General features: G+C 34.4%; 1 protein-coding gene across 11 annotated transcripts in view; it reads right to left on the reverse strand.

Moving 5' to 3' along the window:
* The window catches only part of LOC127847496 (RNA binding protein fox-1 homolog 2-like), a 124,530-nt gene that overhangs the window by 56,447 nt on the left and 47,497 nt on the right, over positions 1-20,586 (reverse strand). For 2 of the 11 annotated variants that reach the window (XM_052379495.1, XM_052379497.1), the window contains exon 1: positions 1,286-1,453. The exons of the other annotated variants lie outside the window; for them this stretch is intronic. In XM_052379495.1, the coding sequence (XP_052235455.1) occupies positions 1,286-1,294 (9 nt within the window). In that variant the 5' untranslated portion in view covers positions 1,295-1,453. Of the gene's footprint in view, positions 1-1,285; positions 1,454-20,586 lie in introns of those variants that run through there. 11 annotated transcript variants of the gene reach the window in all.

A 20,586-nucleotide genomic window follows, 5' to 3' on the forward strand; every position in this document is an offset into this window, starting at 1 on the left:
TGCAAACAAGTGAAGTTGTATTTTATTTAAAGCAGAGAAAGGAGATTACATCACAATCAAATTATTGCACATTTATTATTGGTTTTATTTCATTATAATAATTAAAGCCACACACCTTGAAATGAACTACATGTTAATCAATAAATATAGATGCAATTTGAAAGTGTGCACAATTGTCATTAGATCTATAGCCTAGTTAGCAAGCAATGTATTCTTTTTTTTTATTTTAAAACCGAAAGTAGGATTTCTATACATAAACGTCCAGTTTAGACAAACGCAACTTATTTTAAGTTTTAAAGCGCAAAAAAGACAGATTTCTACCTTGTGACCACCAGATAATTCTAATTGGCATAGATAAAATTAAATCTATAGCCTATTTAGCAAGTAATTTATAATTTTTCAAACAGTACCGCTTTTAAAACCGAAAGTAGGATTTCTAGACGTATAAGTCCATTTCAACAAACGCAATTATTTTAAAGTTTTAAAGCGCAAAAAAGACGGATTTCTACCTTGTTACCACCATGTATATTCTAATTGGCATAGATGAAATAGATTCCTCATTTATACGTAAATTTACTTTCATTTCAAGGTGTGTGGCTTTATAACAAACAAAAATAACATTCATGTCTCTACATTTTCGGACACTCGTACTTAAAAAAAAAAAATTGTATCTAAATTTTCAGAGTAATTTCGGAGTATTAACGGTACATTGTGCAACTAAGATATGTTTAAATAGGTGGAAATGATGGAAAGTTCATAATAAATTCATAGTGAAACAAACACTATTTCTATGCAACATACATAGATCAGGAAGGAATATCTCACCTAAACTTTGGAAAACTGTTTTCTATAACATGGAAGATGGGGAGAAATTTGAATGGGGGAAAGACTGGACTATTTTTAACATTGTATTACAAAAAAGAGTAATTTCATAAATTTAATTCATGACACTTAAATATTTGGAAACATATTCTGTTAGCAAGTAAAAGCATTGAATAAAAACTTTGCTCATTGCAGATATCGAACCAGGACCTCTGAATGAATGCTCTACCTTGAACTATGGAGACTTCAGAGCTTGTATGCTAGACAGCTTTTTTTTCTTAATTTGATCGAATTTTTCGAAGTTTTATGCACATGCTCTGAAAACATTGGGATTGATTCTGATTAGCTTTTTATTCTAGCTAGGGCTTTAGGTACATAATTTTTAAACTTTGCTGCCATACAATCTATTATTTCCTTGATTATTTCAATAACAATACCACACTAAACCAACTAACCAACATACCAAAAACATTTTAGACTTTCTCCAAAGACGAGTCACTTTTCAAAGGTAAGAATTCCAGGCAATTGCAAAACAGTATCCCAATCCGTAAACTTAGCCTCTCATTTCATACTTCCAGAATATATCTGCCATAAATATGACAAATGTCATGTCACAAGTGCAAAACTTTTTGCTGTCTGAAAAGCTGCAACAATTCTGCAGTGTCCTGACAAATCCAGACTAATGTTTGTTGAAACAACAGTATCAAAATACCAAGCCTTTCTGCTTAATGTCACTTGTAACTTCAATATCCGCAGTCAAAACTACCAACTACATGCAGCACCTGTAATAAAGTGAGTGTTTGTGTCCTAGTGTACAGTTTGTATCACCACCCCCAGGCCATTGGACATTTACTAGACACTGTACCATAAAACCTAATATGAAAACTGTCCTACTACCCCCTCTGGCACGCAAACAGTCATGCTTATAATGAAGTAAATAATGAAGTAAAATTATCCATTGCTCATCTTATCCTCTCAAATCACTTAATTACAGCCAACAATATTGGTAAATAGCTCGCAGTTTGAATAAGAAATAAGTTTAACACCTTTAAATAGTTATTTTAATATTTTATTTATCAGTATTTTTTTTTTAAGAAGAAATACTGTCCTTCAAATAAAACTTAACATTGTCATGGCTGTTGATGATGATAGTTATATTGATATGTAATGCATCTTATGAACATGTATTTTAAAGGAATGAACCTGTCTTTTTAAATGTTTTATCTTGTAGATATGTAATTAATCTTGCATCACGTCAAATATTAAGCAAATGTCTTAAATGTTGATAGATTTCAGGCGATATTAGCATTGTATTTATATTGCCTATGTGATGTACTGTCTCCTATAATTCTATTATGAATGGCCATATGTACTTATTTTATAATGTTGTAGTTATTATGTTTTGTAATGAAGTACATGTGGATGAGACAATAATAAATAAATAAAAAAATTGATGAATTATTCAAAAATCTATTAAATATTATAGAGGATATACATCAACACAAAACCATAATGCAAAATACAGCATTCTTAACTAACTATGAATCAGTGATCGACATATGATATTCCATTACCATGGAAACAAGTGAGTTGCAAGACATTTATCAATTTCTGTAAAAAATATTGCTGACATAGGCATTGCTTAAGCAATTTATTAATAACTGCTACTTATGTTTAAAGATTTTTATGTACTCAGATTGAAACTGATGACAGATATTGAACTTTCTCAATTGCAAAATGCATTATCATAAAATGTTTAAGGCAATTTACAATCATGAATAAATAATTCTGAACACATGACTGGATGTTGCATTTAAAGTACAAACCATTCAGCTTTTTAAAAAAAATGTGCTTTTAAAAAAAAATCAGGTTACAATGTAAGCTAACACTATTAGGTGCACATAGTACTGGTAAACCAGCTAGCCCAGAAAGTGAGAGTTGTCCACTGTGACATGACTGAAATACTGTTGAAAACTGCGGAAAAAAAAACAACTAAACAAACAAAAGAAACTCCACTATGGTATATACGGTAATATCCCCAACAGCATTCTCTATCAAAAAAGAAACATTTGCCTGTGTGTCACTGTCACTTTTTGACCACATTGTTAATTGCTGCAATAGAGTTTGACCTGAAGTGACAAAGTTTTCTTGACAATGGATAGGGTGTGATCCAAGTAGACCTGTCTAGGGTTCACATCAAGGGAAAAAGTGCTCTTTACATGGTGTGAAACAAGGTTGAAATACATATTTTAATGGGGACATAAAAAACACATTAACTTCCTAGATTGAAAAAGGGGCCAAGTACTTTGCTTATAGAATATACAACATCATTTTGTACGAACAAGACAGAGAAGGCCTTCCAAACATGGAAGACCATTGACATTTTGAATAGTATTTAAGTTGCTTGTATGATACTTTTACTTATCACAATCTTGAGTTGCTTTCAATTAATCTCGTAAATAACATTATGACAGAGGGGGTAATAACGTTATAGTCAAGATGGCGACATCCATGCCGAAACAGGTATTTTTCACCGTTTTATACCCATTATTACTTATATTTTTTAAATCACACTCACTTTCGAGCCATATCATCAAGAAAGTTACTAGCCTTTATTTCGTATTAATATTCACTCTTATCTTAACTTTACTCGGTGCGAAATTTCTTACAGGGATGACCAAATTACAGCTCAACTGAAAACTTTGGAGCGAGTTAAGTTAAGAGAATTTTAAGACGAAATAAACAGTTATCTCTTTCTTACTGATATGGCTGGAAAGTGAGCAGCATTTAAAATAAAAAAAAAAGTAATTAAAGGTCTAAAACGGCAAAAAATCATATGATTACCACTCTGTTATAAATTAAAACCTCACTGAGCACTTCATTTGTATGTTTATAATGATTTTCACAGAGTGTGTATTTTTAAGTTTACAAGGTCCTTCAGCACTCTAGCCGACTTCCTGAAAGCATATATGGAACAATCGTGGACTACGCATTTCGTCGAACATCAAATACCATTGGGCTTGCTGATTGTACCTAATCCGTTTTTGATCGGTTCAAAAGAATCTCCGTGAAAATCGGGGTAATCCGAACTCCTTATGGAAGTCAACAAATAAATATCTTGGTTCCCGGCATCTTAGCAACAAGTCAATAGTTGTATGTGTCAAGTCAGGCTCTGTACATATACCAGTTAAATTCGCAACTCTTAAGAGAAAACAAAACAACAGCGGGTAATCAGATTTAAACAAACACGCACAGACTGTAACGGTGATTTTGTTTAGCCAGGTGAATTTGTTTTCGTGTTTTTTATTTTAAATTAAATGTTGTTTATCCATAATTAGGTGATATGTGAATATGTCAAAGCCTGAAAATCCCAAACAGCATGCAGCTGACGATTAGGAAGTGGAACAAACACGAGTATAAGCTCTCCCTCGTTAATTTGTTGAAAGACAGAAAGACCAGGAAGACAGAAACTGGTAAAACTAGAGCTTTGTCACAGACGTGACGTATACCTCCACATGCTGCATTGACAGAATATTTTGCATGCTGTCTTCACAATTCAAGAGAAGCTCATTTAAATGCGATTTTTAAGAATTATTATGCCATTATCATTTATGGCCATTTTGACCTTTGAACTCTTGACTTCTTTCGCATGACATGCTAGTGTTTTTCCCAGGAGGGCAAAGGGGCATGGCGCATTACTTTTAAAAAAGGGCATTTTAACGCGCAGTTTAGGCAAAAAAAGGCAAAAACGTTCCCTGAATACCTGAATTACGGGGAAACATGTAATCGCATCAGAAGCAGTTGTGGAAAAAATAACATATAAACAAGCACATGTAATGGTCATAGATGTATTTAACTTACTATGATTTATATTAATATATTTACCTTGCAATGTACATTTAAGTTCCATGCTGTTTCAATAAACTGTACAGCACGACAAACATAATAAAGCAATATATGCATATGAATCTGATTATACACAGATCCACTAACATATAAATGAAACCATGTTTGTCTTATCCCATTTTCTAACAATAATCTCGACTGATATTTAAAATAGCATTGCGAGTAAATTGATCGCTAACAATATGCAAACACTCGTTTCCGTGACATACATCCACCGAGTAGTTTACAAATAAATAAATAATGTTGTTGCTATCTAAAACATTTTTATGCATCGTTGATTATCACAGACATTTCATTAATTCCTTCTAAATGTATAATCTCCATCGTTAATTCGATCGTTTACGACACGATTTGCCATTTTTGCCGAGTCACAATTCAATTCTGTATAGTCCGCCATGTTGATAAAATGTCAAATGATGTAAGCGACAGGTGCGCATAGCAACGTTAAATCGTATACGCGATTTGCATATTGTTTAATTAGTATACGTCTCAGTAATTATTTCAATAATTAGACCTAATGATCTTAAGACGAAAACGATAAAGAATAAATTTGTTTGTGATTTTAAATGTAATTATGCGGAAAAATATATGTTTTGATATAACTAAATAATGCATGCAATGCACAATTGCCGAGAGAATAACATCGAGTTTTTCATCAAAAGTCTCCGAAGTAATACATTGCCGAGCGAAAAGTGCGCTTGGTATAACATAGCCTCCGGCATTATTGATACTGACACGGGGTTATTCACGCATGACTAATTCACAGCTTTGGAGCAGTCAGTTAGACCTACCTATAAATCGAGCACTGTTATAGATTAAATCTGCTCAATTAATATAGTCGATCAGACGTTGACGTCTCTCGAGTAAATCAAGCACAGTCGTAAGCGTCACACAATCAAGGAAGCTGATTTTGTGGATCAAGTAAGATCGTAAGGCAATAGAGATGCTATCGATAAGGGCGCTTGGCGAAATATACCTTTGAAAAAAAAGGCGCGTGGCGAAATTTGCCTTTGAAAAGGGCAGCGTGGCGATCCGGGAGGGCGGCGTGGCTTTTCGCCACGCTAAAATGGCCTGGGAAAAACACTACATGCCGTCCAATCACTGTGAACAAAATTAAAGTACAGAGTCATTTTAAAATCTCACAATGAATGACATAGTTATGGCCCAGACAAGCTCATTTATGGCCATTTTTGACTTTTGAACTCCAAGTGTGACCTTGACCTTGGAGATATCAACGTAATTATTTCACATGACACACCATCCAATGATGGTTAACAAATGTGCCAAATGATTTTTAAATCTCACAATGAACGACATAGTTATGGCCTGGACAAGCTCATTTATGGCCATTTTTTACTTTTAAACTCAAATTGTGACCTTGACCTTGGAGATATCGACGTAATTCTTCGCATGACTCATTGTCCAATGATGGTGAACAAATGTGCCAAATGATTTTAAAGTTTCATGATAAATGACAAAGTTAAGGCCCTGACAAGCTCATTTATGGGCAACTCCAAGTGTGACCTTGACCTTGGAGATATCGACATACTTCTTTCGCATGACACACCGTCCCATGATGGTGAACAAAATGTACAAAGTCATTTTAAAATCTAACTACAAGAGCACCGCCTTGTGGGTGCAGACCACTCATCTATTTTTATTTTTAAAGGTGAAGGGAACTATCTCAATACTTCAATCAAAAAAGATGGATGGGTCGGGTGGAGAGGGGTGTATAGTGTGGGGGTGTGGTAATTTATTACATTATCTTCCAAAAATCAGAAATAAAAATGCAAAAACAAAATACAAATAATTATTTATTTTTTTTGGGGGGGGGGGGGGATTCTTGAGTGGGATAGGTCTTTCAAAAATAAAATAATAAAAATAATAATTTTGTTTTTTAACCATGTTTCAAAAAAAAAATTAGGGGGGGGGGGGGGTTGGGTGGGATCGTGGGGGGGGGGGGGGGTATAGTGTGAGGGTGTGGTCATTTATAAGATGATCTTTCACAAAAAAAATAAAAAAATTGGTTGTTTTTTTCAATCAAATCTGATCATAAATAACGAAGTCATGGCAATTTTTGCAAAATTTAATTATTTGACCTTGAGAGTCAAGGTCATTCAAAGGTCAAGGTAAAATTCAACTTGCCAGGTACAGTACCCTCATGATAGTAAGGACGCCGACGCTGACGCCGACACAGACGCCGTTGCCAAGGTGATGACAATAGCTCATAATTTTTTTTCAAAAAATAGATGAGCTAATAAATGACATGGTATGGACAAACTTTTGGTTTAAAAGGCACTAAGTTACCCCGCAACCTAGTTTTTGACCCGGCATGACCCATATTCAAACTTGACCTAGACATCATCTAGATACTACTTCTGACCAAGTTTGGTTAAGATCTGAAGAAATTTTCGGGACAGACTGATCAATAAAGTGTCTCCTATATAGCCCCCATTTCCAATGGTAATTGGGGTATAATGACATGCAAGGTCTGTCTGGAATATTATCGGTAGGGTGTGAAATCAAACCTAAAACAAGAGATGTGTTTGTCAGATTTGGCAGGTTTAAAAATTATCTCCCTTTTAAATCTTATTACTTCCCTTGGATTGTATTTTTTTACTTTTGACCTTGAAGGATGACCTTGACCTTTCACCACTCAAAATGTGCAGCTTCATGAGATACGCATGCATACATCAAGTTGCTATCTTCAATATTGCAAAAGTTATCGCAAAACTTTAACCAAGGTTAAAGTTTTGGGACAGGATGACAAGAAAGGCCAAAAACAATAAATTATGCCATCATTGGATCCGGGGGCATAAAAAAAAGAAAACATTTGTTAAAGGTGATGAAAACAATCAAACATGTCCAAGACAAGGAACAGTACAGGTAGGAGCAAATTAAAATATTTTCATGGAATGGTGATTTTTATTGAATTTTGAAGATGTGTTCATAAGCATTATAGTTACCAGTCTTGCATTGAAGCATCTGTTTTCTACTTCCTAAGCAAATTTACAGTGAATCGTATCTCTTCTTTCCTTTGCACATGCTGCCAACAATCACAGTCTTGACAAAACAACAAGAGATGTGTTCGTCAGAAACACAATGCCCCCTACAGCCCCTCTTTGAAATAAAATTTCTATTTATAATTTGGCAGGTATAGAAATCATCTCCCTTTAAAACTTATTACTTCCCTTGGATTTTGTTTTTTGACCTTTGACATTGAAGGATGTCCTTGACCTTTCACCACTCAAAATGTGCAGCTTTATGAGATACACATGCATGCCAAATATCAAGTTGCTATCTTCAACATTGCAAAAGTTAATGGCTAATGTTAAAGTTTTCCGATGGACACACAGACTGACAGTTCAACTACTATATAACCAGTCTTGGCCGTAACCCGCTCGACCGGGTCTAGTGATTTTTGCGTCCGTCGAGTTAAAATTCCAAGCCGGTAGCCTGATGGGTCGAGTGCTTTTTTTCATGTCCGAACTTAGTAACAAGTCCGAAATAGCTTCATATAGACGCTAATTCAAAACTGCATGGGTTGTTTCCCTTGTGCACTTATTGATTAGACGCTTATCGAACAGTGTTGTAAGACGATCTCGCGAGACGCTATAACAATTTTAACTACTTGATGTAGAACTTGCGGCATTCATTTATTTTAATGTATTTTCTGTGTTATTTTGAGTGCGCATCGCACAAACTTCAACCGCAAAATGAGAATGAAGGAAGCAACACAAAATATGAACAACGAAACGAAAATAATTCCAAACGTCATGGAAAAATAATCGGTCTTTGCTTTGTTTTGATGTCTCCAAGGAATTTGATTATGCGCCAGCATTGCTGACTTGCTGGTATGTGCATGTCATACATAATGTTAAAAAAAAGCAATTAAATATCATGCACTTTGCAAGTATAGTTTTTTTGTACAGCCTAGATAAAGTTTATCTGTCAAGGTACAAATCCTGAAAGTAAATTCAGAGGCGTATTATACTGCATTTTAGATGCTGGTAAAATCGGCAAATCGGCGATAAACCATATGTGGCTTAGGCGATAGAACTACTGCTACAAATGTCGTTTTAGATTTAGAATACTCAGAAGTTTGGGAAGAAAAGTTGCCTTCTTGTGCTACTTCTTATGCACAGATATTATTGCTAGTTTGACATTTTATTTACTTTATTCAGATATTTGTTTGGAAAATTTATATCATGTTATAACATTGTGTTTTTTTTCAGGCCGCCTTAAGGAGCATACATAATGTGTCAGACCTGGATGTCGGAGACTCAGACAATGACCATGATTGAATGGAGATGTCTGTTGACATTGTTTTATTTTTTTTGTCAGACATTAACTGTGAATAAAAACAGAATCAAGTGTGTATTTGTTTAATCTTTATTGTTCTATGTTTCTTCAATACAAACATACATGTAGTTATAAATGTAACAGAATTGTAACTTTTAATTCAGGCTAGTTAAAATTGATTCGGGCTAGTGAAATTTCAAAGCTGGTAGCCCAACCGGGCTAGTGCCTTAAAAAAATTAATGCCAAGACTGTATAACACCTTACTGCAGGGAGGGGGGGGGGGGTGTCTGTAGACAGACAAAAATGACCAAATCAGACATGGCTGACTACCAAGGCATGTGGTTTATCAAACAGATCATAGCCACAGTTCATCATGTATCTATAGACTAATTCCATAGGTAAGTAATGAAACATACCATTCACAAAATAATACAGGAAAGAAATGATAATTATATCATAAAACAAAACCTTTGACAAATCAATCATTTAAGTTATAAATAAACAAAATACAAAATCAGTACAGTAACTGTGAAAAGAACTTAAATTCTTGATAAGGAAATATATAATCTGAGATTTATAAGTATATAAATTACTTCCCTTGAAAATAATTGTCTCTAACAATATCTCTATTTTTAGTAGCAAATAATTATAAGCCACTACTGTGACTGTAGATTCACAGGTAACTTTAAGGTACCTAAGATACTTAAATGCCCAAAAGTATAATTGTGTGCTTGACTTAACCATAAAATGTAATTTTGATTATGCTTCAGTTGTATTTTTTTTTTTTTTAAATCAGAGTTTATTTACAGGTCCTACCGGCCTCTTCACGAGGTCTTTGAGGTCCGACCTGAGCTTCAGTTGTATGGTTTCATATTATTATATATAAAATTTCAATATATCATTCGGCAGGTTTAGAAATTATCTCCCTTTAAAGCTAATTACTTCCCTTGATTTTGTTTTTTTGACTTTTGACCTTGAAGGATGACCTTGACCTTGAACTTCCACCACTCAAAATGTGCAGTTTCATGAGATACACATGCATGCCAAATATCAAGTTGCTATCTTCAATATTGCAAAAGTTATTGCCAACGTTAAAGTTTTCGGACGGACGGACAGACTCACTGACTGATGGACAGTTCAACTGCTATATGCCACCCTACTGGGGGAATAAAAAGAAGATGAATCTGAGGACATTGAAGATGACATTCACCTTTTAAATAGATGTGATAGGGACAGTGACTAGGGTAGTGATTTTCAGAATGAGGAATAAATGTTGAATTGAATGTTGACAGAATAAAATGCTACTCCAAACAATATGATTTTGATTCAAATGATAATAAAACAATGTTTCTGTATTTTTTATGTTTTTCTTCTTTGGCATCTTTTTTATTTAACGATATTTCTTTGGTCTGACAGAATAACCTAAGGTCTGACAGAAAACTCAAGACCAGTCAGACCAAATGTCTCACAGAAAGCTGTTGAGTTTCTGGCAGTCTTTTCTAGGCCCCATTATGAGAAGACCTGGAGTGTGTCTATCTTATCTACCTTATTAACTTTATACACTAACAAAAGTTAAGGAGACAATTATTTTTAGTGAGGTTTAGTGATGTGGGGAAACCCTGACAAAACCCTACTTTTGTCCAGTTTGGTGACCATCAACCAAGCTCATACTGGCCGGCAGCAGAAACAGAACACGGGTTGCCATGTTGACCATGGTTGTATTAACCACTGCGCATATCATACACTCCTGACTTTGTATAGTAACTTGATGTTTTTAGATCCTGATAGTTAGAGAAAAAAAATGCAAAAACCTTCTATTGTTTCGCTCTTTGTAAAAGTGTTATTTGTACTTTCTACAGAATTGCATCTAAAAATAACAAGAGGGCCATGATGGCCCTGAATCGCTCACCTGACTAACCCTGCTACATCAACTTAAATACTATCAGACCCATATACAATCCCAAGCCAGATTTCATTAATTAATACATTCTGACAAAATTTCATTAAGACATGATGAAAACTGTGACCTCTTTCATCTACACAAGGTTTTACTAGAATTGGCCCGGTGACCTAATTTTTGACCCCAGATGACCCATATACGATCCAAAATCAGATATTATTAAGATAAACATTCTGACCAAATTTCATAAACATCTAATGAAAACTGTGACCTCTATTGTCTACACAAGGTTTTTCTATTATTTGACCTAGTGACCTAGTTTTTGACCCCAAATGACCCAAATACAATCCCAACCCAGATTTCATCAAGATAAACATTCTGACCAAATTTCATAAAGATTGTATGAAAACTGTGACCTCTATTGTCTACACAAGGTTTTTCTATTATTTGACCTAGTGACCTAGTTTTTATCCCAGATGACCCAAATACAATCCCAACCCAGATTTCATCAAGATAAACATTCTGACCAAATTTCATAAAGATTGGATGAAAACTGTGACCTCTACTGTCCACAAACAAATTGTTGACAGACGCACGCACACACGCACGCACAACGGATGCCGGACATCACACGGTCACATAAGCTCACCATGTCAGGTGAGCTAAAAAAAACTTTCAATTATAAAAGATTTGAACAACTCAAACAAATACAATGTACATGAAACAGCTTTTACACGAATGTCCCATTGTCCTTGTACAGAAATGACATGTATCCTTGTAAAACATGATTCACTCACTGCTTATATAAATGTTACAAAGGTCACATGGTAATGTCTCAATAAATCAAAATGGTAAATTAAGATACAGGTTTAATGAGTATTAATAATGTAACTTTATATTTGCGATAGCACAAAAATATTTAAAACATTGTTAGTTACACTACATTGTTACACTTTTAGTACAACACTATTTTAAAGATCTTAATTATAACAGTTGCTTGTTTTTTAAGGGCTTTTTGAATGTGTTTAATTTTGTATGAAAATGTTCATCCAAAATTAAGTCAAACAAGTTATTTGATTCAGAGTAAAACAAGCAAATGCATTGAATTGATATCCCTTCCAAATAAATTTTGTTTATGGATGGGTAACAACTACAAGGTTGCTCACATCAGCTATCTAGTGTTTTTTTAACTCTGTATGACACAGACTTAAAGGGACCGTCAACCACGAATGATGAAAAAAGAAAAGTTCTAAAATACCATTTTTTACAATTATTACTTTATATTGATTAAAATATCACGACTGGTATATTACATTACTTGAAAAAAGTTCATATTTTCAGTATATTTGGAAATAAAATTGTGTGATGTGAAATCGAAAGTACATTACGAAAATAGGTGACATAACGCAATAAACACTGTAAATAATGCAAGAAGATTGATCATTTTATATATAAAATATATACAATTCACTACGCATGCACAATTTGCATTCCTGGGTTTACCACGTGACGATGATGATCAATCTACTTGCGTTATTATCTGGTACACGTATCCAGTAAAATTTTATTACCAAATATATGAAATTATTAAAACTTAACAACTTCTTTCAAGTAATGTAATATACCAGTCGTAATATTTTAATCAATATAAACTAATAATTGTAAAAAAATACAGTATTTTAGAACTTTTCTTTTTTCGTCATTCGTGGTTGACGGTCCCTTTAAGTCTGCAGTCGGAAAGTATTGTATAAGTCAACATAAACATAGCTAAACTGTACCACTCTGTTGGTCACTAATTTCCATAGAACATTCTAAATTGGTATTGTTTGTATAGATGATATAAAGTTAAAATGAATATTTAATGTAGTTTTGTGCCATGATGACATCATTATATGACATCGTTGGAAGGCAACTATATTCAATCATAAGCTGGGAACAAATTCTTTATGCTCAAATCTTTATGCTCAAATAGATCTTCTTAAGTTAAATAAAAATCGCAATTAAAACACTGCTATATTGCCCCTAGCCATACCAAGCTACGTTTTCACACACAAGTTCATGTAAGCAAGTTTACTTTTATAATTCCATTTTGAAAGATGCTATAAAGAAATCAATTCGTTTTTTTGTATTTTGTTTTTGTTTTGAAAATGGAAAAACAAACTAATTTTAGTGTTTTGTTTGATTGAATGTGAAACATGATCAATACACAAACTGTATTCACTTCATCTGACATTTGTCTTTTTAAGGGGTCACATGTTAAAACTCTAAACGCAAAGACCTAAACAATAATGCTGTTAAGCACTATAAAGGCTATAAAATGTTCCATTTTTAGGTCTGACCACAATAGAAGAGGTCATTATAATATACCACAATGTTATCTAGCCTTCTTCAGTTCACTTATTGATTGTGAAGTCTATATGAAGGCAAGATTGTATGTGCTGCAATTTCACTGCCATTTCCACTGTCATTTGTTACAAAGCTATCATTAGAAAAATGAAGACTGCTGAATTGAAAGGAATTATTCCATTATATAAGAAGCTTTTAAGAACATCTACACATGATGCTTCTGATAACTCTTACTGATGAAAGTAAACATGGATTTCAACTCATTCAATTATGCCCAATTCATTATAAGGGAAAGTTATGGAATCAAGTATATGATCAGGGTTCCCTCTGGGCTTTAAAAAGTTGTCGCCACTTACTTTCGCCAAATTTAAAAAGTTGTCGCCACACTGGGGCTACATTTGAGCAATGAAGATCATATTATTATAATACAAACAAAAACTATGCATTTTACAGTATGTTAAATGCATTGATTTAATAACAGTATTATTAATAATAACAACACATTTAACATTTTTCATTTAATAAAGGCACATTCAATCAGTTGTAAGTCTTGTTGATTGACACCTTCTTAGCAGCCTAAATATGTTGCCACAGTTTGGGTGCTTCAGCAGCTTTCTGGTAATCTGAAAATACAAAAAGGGAAATATAATATTTAAATAATACTAATAATAATCAATTAATGTGTAGTATATAAATAATATAAATGTGTGCTAGCATATGACCTACTACATAGAGCCCATAGCACAACAGTCAAATAAAACAAGCATTTGTGTATATCAAATGTCAAATTGATGTGCTTAACTATGTTCATCTTTGTTAAAACAGTACATCCAGTAGTGAATGAATTGATTAGTTTTGAGGATATAAAGAGTTCACACAGCATAGATTGTGTGTTGGAAATCATATTGAAGGAAAGGAAATTCTGATTAACAACTGTCTTTGTTGGGTTTTTGTTTGTTACCTGGTGAATGTTAGCGGGGGACCGTTTGCATTTTTGAATGAGTCTAAACATTATCAGAATCTAATGTTCACTTTCTAGAAGTCCTTATACACTCTGAACTTGCAATTTGATGAGTAAAACAGAAATATTATGTCACGTTTAAATAGAACCAATACCTGTAAAATGTTTAATTATTTTCTATACATGTAATTACCCAGATTTTTCTAAAAACATTCGATACTTACCTTTTTGATTGTCATTGTTGTCAACCTAACGGTCTTGAATCGGCTTCGAACACTGTGACAAACACTTCACATTTAAGCGCAAAGTCGGTATATTTCAATGTTGCCTTATATCTGAAGCAATAAAACTACCGACCAATTAAGATAATTAATAACAACACCCCAGATAATCACAATTATCACCATTGCATGCCGCTTTGCGACAGTCGCATGCTCCATTGATTTCAGCAGTGTCGCTTACATCACGGAAATCGATTGCATAACGACTGCCTTAAAGCAGCTGGTAAACAGAGCTTCTTATGTCATTGGAAGGAAATATTAAGCAGAAAAAATGCGGATTTTCGAAAAATCGCCATTTGCGAAAATTAGTTGCCAGAATATTTATTTTGTCACCATTGGCACCAATGGTGATCGACAGCGTGAACCCTGTTTGATTAATTTATATTTTTGAATGAATTAATTTGTTTCCATGGTAAAAACAATAAACAAACAAATTTAGAAGTTAAATGAATAGTCTACTTATTGTAATTATGTATGCACATGCTTGATCTTTGACCTTGACCCTTGTCCACGAGCTGCACAAAATAAGCGCGACGCTCCATGGTGCAAATTGAAATAGCATGATGAAGTAACAGTCCAAAAATAACCGTATTTTTTTAAATTGAACATCAGTGGCGTGTAAATTATAATTTGGGTGTGGCCTGATTGTGACCTTGGTCATTGAGCTAGAGACAGTTTTTATGCATAAACATGACGTGCTGTCTCCAAATGACAAACATATGTAAAAAACAAGAGCACCGCCTTGCGGGTGCAGACCACTCATCTATTTTTCTTTTTAAAGGTGTAGGGACCTATCTCAATTTCAATCACAAAGGAGGGAGGGGTGGAGTGGAGATGGGTGTATAGTGTGGGGGGTGTGGTCATTTATTACATTATCTTCCAAAAATGCAAAAAAAAAATTAATTATTTTTTTTGGGGGGGGGGGGGATTCTTGGGTGGGATGGTTGGATGGTATTTAAAAAATAAAATAATAAAAAAAATATTTGTGTTTTTTAACCATGTTTGAAAAAAACAAGAGATGTGTTTGTCATAAACATAATGCCCCCTATTGCGCTGCTTTAAACAATTTTTTTTTTTTTTTTTTACCTTTGACCTTGAAGGATGACCTTGACCTTGAGCTTCCACCACTCAAAATGTGCAGCTTTATGAGAAGGCTGCTTTGAAATATTTATTGACCTTTGACCTTGAAGGATGATCTTGACCTTGAAGGATGACCTTGACCTTGAACTTCCACCACGCAAAATGTGCAGCTTCACGATAACGCCACTTTGAAATTATTTTTTTTTTGACCTTTGACCTTGTAGGATGACCTTGACCTTGAAGAATGACCTTGACCTTGAACTTCCACCACTCAAAATGTGCAGCTTCATGAGAACGCCGCTTTGAATTTTTATATAAAAAAATGACCTTTGACCTTGAAGGATGACCTTGACCTTGAAGGATGACCTTGACCTTAAACTTCCACCACTCAAAATGTGCAGCTTCATGAGAACGCCGCTTTGAAATTTTTTTATTTATGTTTTTGCCCTCTAAGGATGACCTTGACCTTGAACTTCCACCACTCAAAATGTGCAGCTTCATGAGATATACATGCATGCCAAATATCAAGTTGCTATCTTCAATTTTAAAAAGTTATGGCCAATGTTTAAGTTTTCGGACGGACAGACACCATATATTTGACATTTGACCTTGAAGGATGACCTTCACCTTCACCTTTCACCACTCAAAATGTTCAGCTCCATGAGATACACATGCATGCCAAATATCAAGTTGCTATCTTCAATATTGAAAGAGTTATGGCCAATGTTAACGTTTTCGGACGGACAGACACCATAAAATTGACATTTGAACTTGAAGGATGGCCTTGACATTTCACCACTCAAAATGTGCAGCTCCATGAGATACACGTGCATGCCAAATATCAAGTTGCTATCTTAAAAAGTGAAAAAGTTATGGCCAATGTTAAAGTTTTTTTTCGGACTGACAGACAGACTGACTGACACTGACGGACAGTTCAACTGCTATATGCCACCCTACTGGGGGGCATAAAAATTATTTTTTTGGGGTGGGGGTGGGTGGTATAGTGTGAGGGTGTGGTGGTCATTTATAAGATGATCTTTAATTAAAAAAAAATAATGGAGGGGGGGGGGGATGGTTTAGACGGAGTCAATTGTGGTATGTCAGGTAACAGTTGTTTTGTTAAAGTATCAATCGAATCTAATCATAAATAAAGAAGTTATCGCAATTTTAGCAAAATTTAATAATTTGACCTTGAGAGTTAAGGTCATTCAAAGGTCAAGGTAAAATTCAACTTGCCAGGTACAGTACCCTTATGATAGCATGAAAGTATTTAAAGTTCAAAAGCAATAGCCTTGATACTTTAGAAGTAAAGTGGATCTAAACACAAAATGTAATCATATATTCAAAGTTACTAAGTCAAAAAAGGCCAAAATTCCGTAAAAATGACAACCAGAGTTATGCAACTTGTCCTTTACTGTCCCCTTATGATAGTTTGCGAGTGTTCCAAGTATGAAAGCAATATCTATGATACTTTAGGGGAAAAGTGGACAAAAACACAAAACTTAACCAAATTTTCAAGTATAAAGGGCCCATAATTCCGTCAAAATGCCAGTCAGCAATGGCTTTGATACTTTAGGAAAAAAATGGACCTAAACACAAAACTTAACCAAATTTTCCATTTTCTAAGTATAAAAAGGGCACATAATTCTGTCAAAATGCCAGTCAGAGTTACATAACTTTGCCTGCACAGTCCCCTTACGATAGTTAGTAAGTGTTGCAAGTATGAAAGCAATGGCTTTGATACTTAAGGAAAAAAGTGGACCTAAACCCAAAATTTAACCAAATTTTCAATTTTCTAAGTATAAAAAGGGCACATAATTCCGTTAAAATGCCAGTCAGAGTTACATAACTTTGCCTGCACAGTCCCCTTACGAAAGTTAGTAAGTGTTGCAAGTATGAAAGTAATGGCTTTGATACTTTAGGAAAAAAGTGGACCTAAACACAAAACTTAACCAAATTTTCATTTTTCTAAGTATAAAAAGGGCACATAATTCCGTCAAAATGCCAGTCAGAGTTACATTACTTTAGCTGCACAGTCCCCTTACGATAGTTAGTAAGTGTTGCAAGTATGAAAGCAATGGCTTTGATACTTTAGGAAAAAAGTGGACCTAAACACAAAACTTAACCAAATTTTCATTTTTCTAAGTATAGAAAGGGCACATAATTCTGTCAAAATGCCAGTCAGAGTTACATAACTTTGCCTGCACAGTCCCCTTATGATAGTTAGTAAGTGTTGCAAGTATGAAAGCAATAGCTTTGATACTTAAGGAATAAAATGGACCTAAACACAAAACTTAACCAAAATTTTCAATTTTCAAAGTATAAAAAGGGCACATAATTCTGTCAAAATGCAAGCCAGAATTATCTAACTTTGCCTGCCCAGTCCCCTCACGATAGTAAGTAAGAGTACCAAGTTTGAATGCAATAGCATAGATACTTTATGAGAAAAGTGTACCTAAACGCAAAACTTAACCGGACGCCGACGCCAAGGTGATGACAATAGCTAATTTTTTTTTTCAAAAAAAAGATGAGCTAAAAACAAGAGATGTGTTTGTCGCGCCCTCTGAAATAAAATTTTAAAATATCATTTGGCAGGTTTATAAATTATATCCCTTTTAAAGCTTATTACTGCCCTTTTATGTATTTTTTTACTTTTGACCTTGAAGGATGACCTTGACCTTTCACCACTCAAAATGTGCAGCTTCATGAGATACACATGCATGCCAAATATCAAGTTGCTATCTTCAATATTGCAAAAGTTATAGCCAATGTTAAGTTTTCGGACAGACACACAGACAAACAGACAGACAGACAAACAGACTGACAGTTCAACTGCTATATGTGTTGTTGTATGTGTTGTTGTTTTTTTGAAAATCGGAGCCAGTATTCGGCCCCATTCTCAAATAAACAAGAGCTGTGTTTGTGAAACACAATGCCCCCACCCAAATATTTGACCTTTGACCTTGAGGGATGACTGTGACCTTTCACCACTCAAAATGTGCAGCTCCATGAGATACACATGCATGCCAAATATCAAGTTGCTATCTTCAATATTTGACCTTTGACCTTAACCTTTGGCCTTGAAGGATGACCTTGACCTTTCATCACTCATAATGTGCAGTTCCATGAGATACACAGGCATTGATTGTATTTTTTGACTTTTGACCTTGAAGGATGACCTTGACCTTTCACCACTCAAAATGCGCAGCTCAATGAGATACACATGCATGGAAGTTGCTATCTTCAATATTGCAAAAGTTATCGCAAAACTTTAACCAAGGTTAAAGTTTTGGGACAGAGTGACAGAATGACAGACAGACAGGCCAAAAACAATATACCCCGATCGTTCTATCTGGGGGCATAACAATCTGAAAACTTAAAGAGTAATTAAGGCATTCCAAATTCAACAAGAGATGTGTTTGTCAGAAACACAATGCCCCCTATTGCACCGCTTTGAAATAAAATTTCAATATATGATCTAGCAGGTTTAGAAATTATCTCCCTTTTAAAGCTTATTACTTCCCTTGGATTGTATTTTTTGACTTTTGACCTTGAAGGATGACCTTGACCTTTCACCACTCAAAATGTGCAGCTTTATGAGATACACATGCCAGGGGTGGCGAAATCTCAAAAAACTAAACTTGTCCACGGACAACCATTTAGGAAATTTAACTTGTCCGTTGCTGAACAACACTTGTCCGTTAATGTTTATATAAATTATAAACGCATTTATTGATTAATGTAAAACACTGTGGAATATACCAAAATGAGTATGATTTTCTAGTTTTGTTTATAGTTGTATTTCAATAGTACATTCATTATAGCAGTATATTATAAACAATATAAAGACTTTCTAAAACTTTTCATCTTGCAAAGCTAGTGTAATTAAAACATGTGTTGAACATAGTACATCGTAATCTTAACAAATTAAACAAGTCCAATATGTGGACCTCATCAGACTGAGGCTCCGCTACTGGTAGCAATTTGATTATCATCCACTGGTACATGTGTAATCATTGAAAATCTGTTAGCCAAGTTTCTTGAAAAGTTCTGGTGCGTTTACTTAGATAATATTTTTTATCATAATCTTTCTTAGTTTTTTTGGGAGGTGGACTGCTCAAAGCTTCGGGTTTCTGCTCCGTTGTTGAAGATTGAAAAAAAAAAGTTCCATTTTTTACCATTAAAGTCGTCTTAAATAACAAGGTAGACCGTGTTTTGATTATCTTACTTTGATACTTTTTATTTCCGTCTGATTGTAAAAATAAAGAAACCAGTCTGTACACTGTCTAACAGTCGGGCCGAATGTTTAAAATGCGGCATGCTCCTGGTCTCTTATAGAATTAGGGAGATCACTGCGCAGGAGAGTGCCCGTATTAAAACTTGATTGCTCCGCAAATAGCACTGACAATGTAATCGCATGTCAAAATCCGGTTTTGTAAAACTTAATTACAGCTTTAATACAATGTATTTTTTTTGTATACCTGGACCCGACTTTTAAAAAACTGGTTGTCCACGGACAACTTAATTGAAAAAAATCAGTTGCCCAGACAAGCAAATGTACGACTCGGGCAACTCGGACATTTGATTTCGCCACCCCTGCATGCATGCCAAATATCAAGTTGCTATCTTCAATATTGCAAAAGTTAACCAAGGTTAAAGTTTTGGGACAGAATGACAGACAGACAGGCCAAAAACAATATGCCCCCGATCATTCGATCCGGGGGCATAAAAATACATTATCGACTATCCTCTGAGAGTGTCATCTTGTGTCTAATGAACCAATCATATTACACTGACTATCTCTGGAACCTCCAGAAGATAGATTGAATTGTTTATTTAAAACCTTGGCTTTCGGTTTGATAATGTTTTTTAAACAAAAGCCATGTAATGGATGTTGATGATAATAGGTATTTTGTTTGTTATGATGTATTTAGTTGAGTGAACTCAGTTATACAGACATGCGTGAGACATATACATGGGTGAAAGTT

The sequence above is a fragment of the Dreissena polymorpha genome, chromosome 10 (genome assembly GCF_020536995.1).
Source record: "Dreissena polymorpha isolate Duluth1 chromosome 10, UMN_Dpol_1.0, whole genome shotgun sequence".
Classification (NCBI taxonomy): Eukaryota; Metazoa; Mollusca; class Bivalvia; order Myida; family Dreissenidae; genus Dreissena; species Dreissena polymorpha.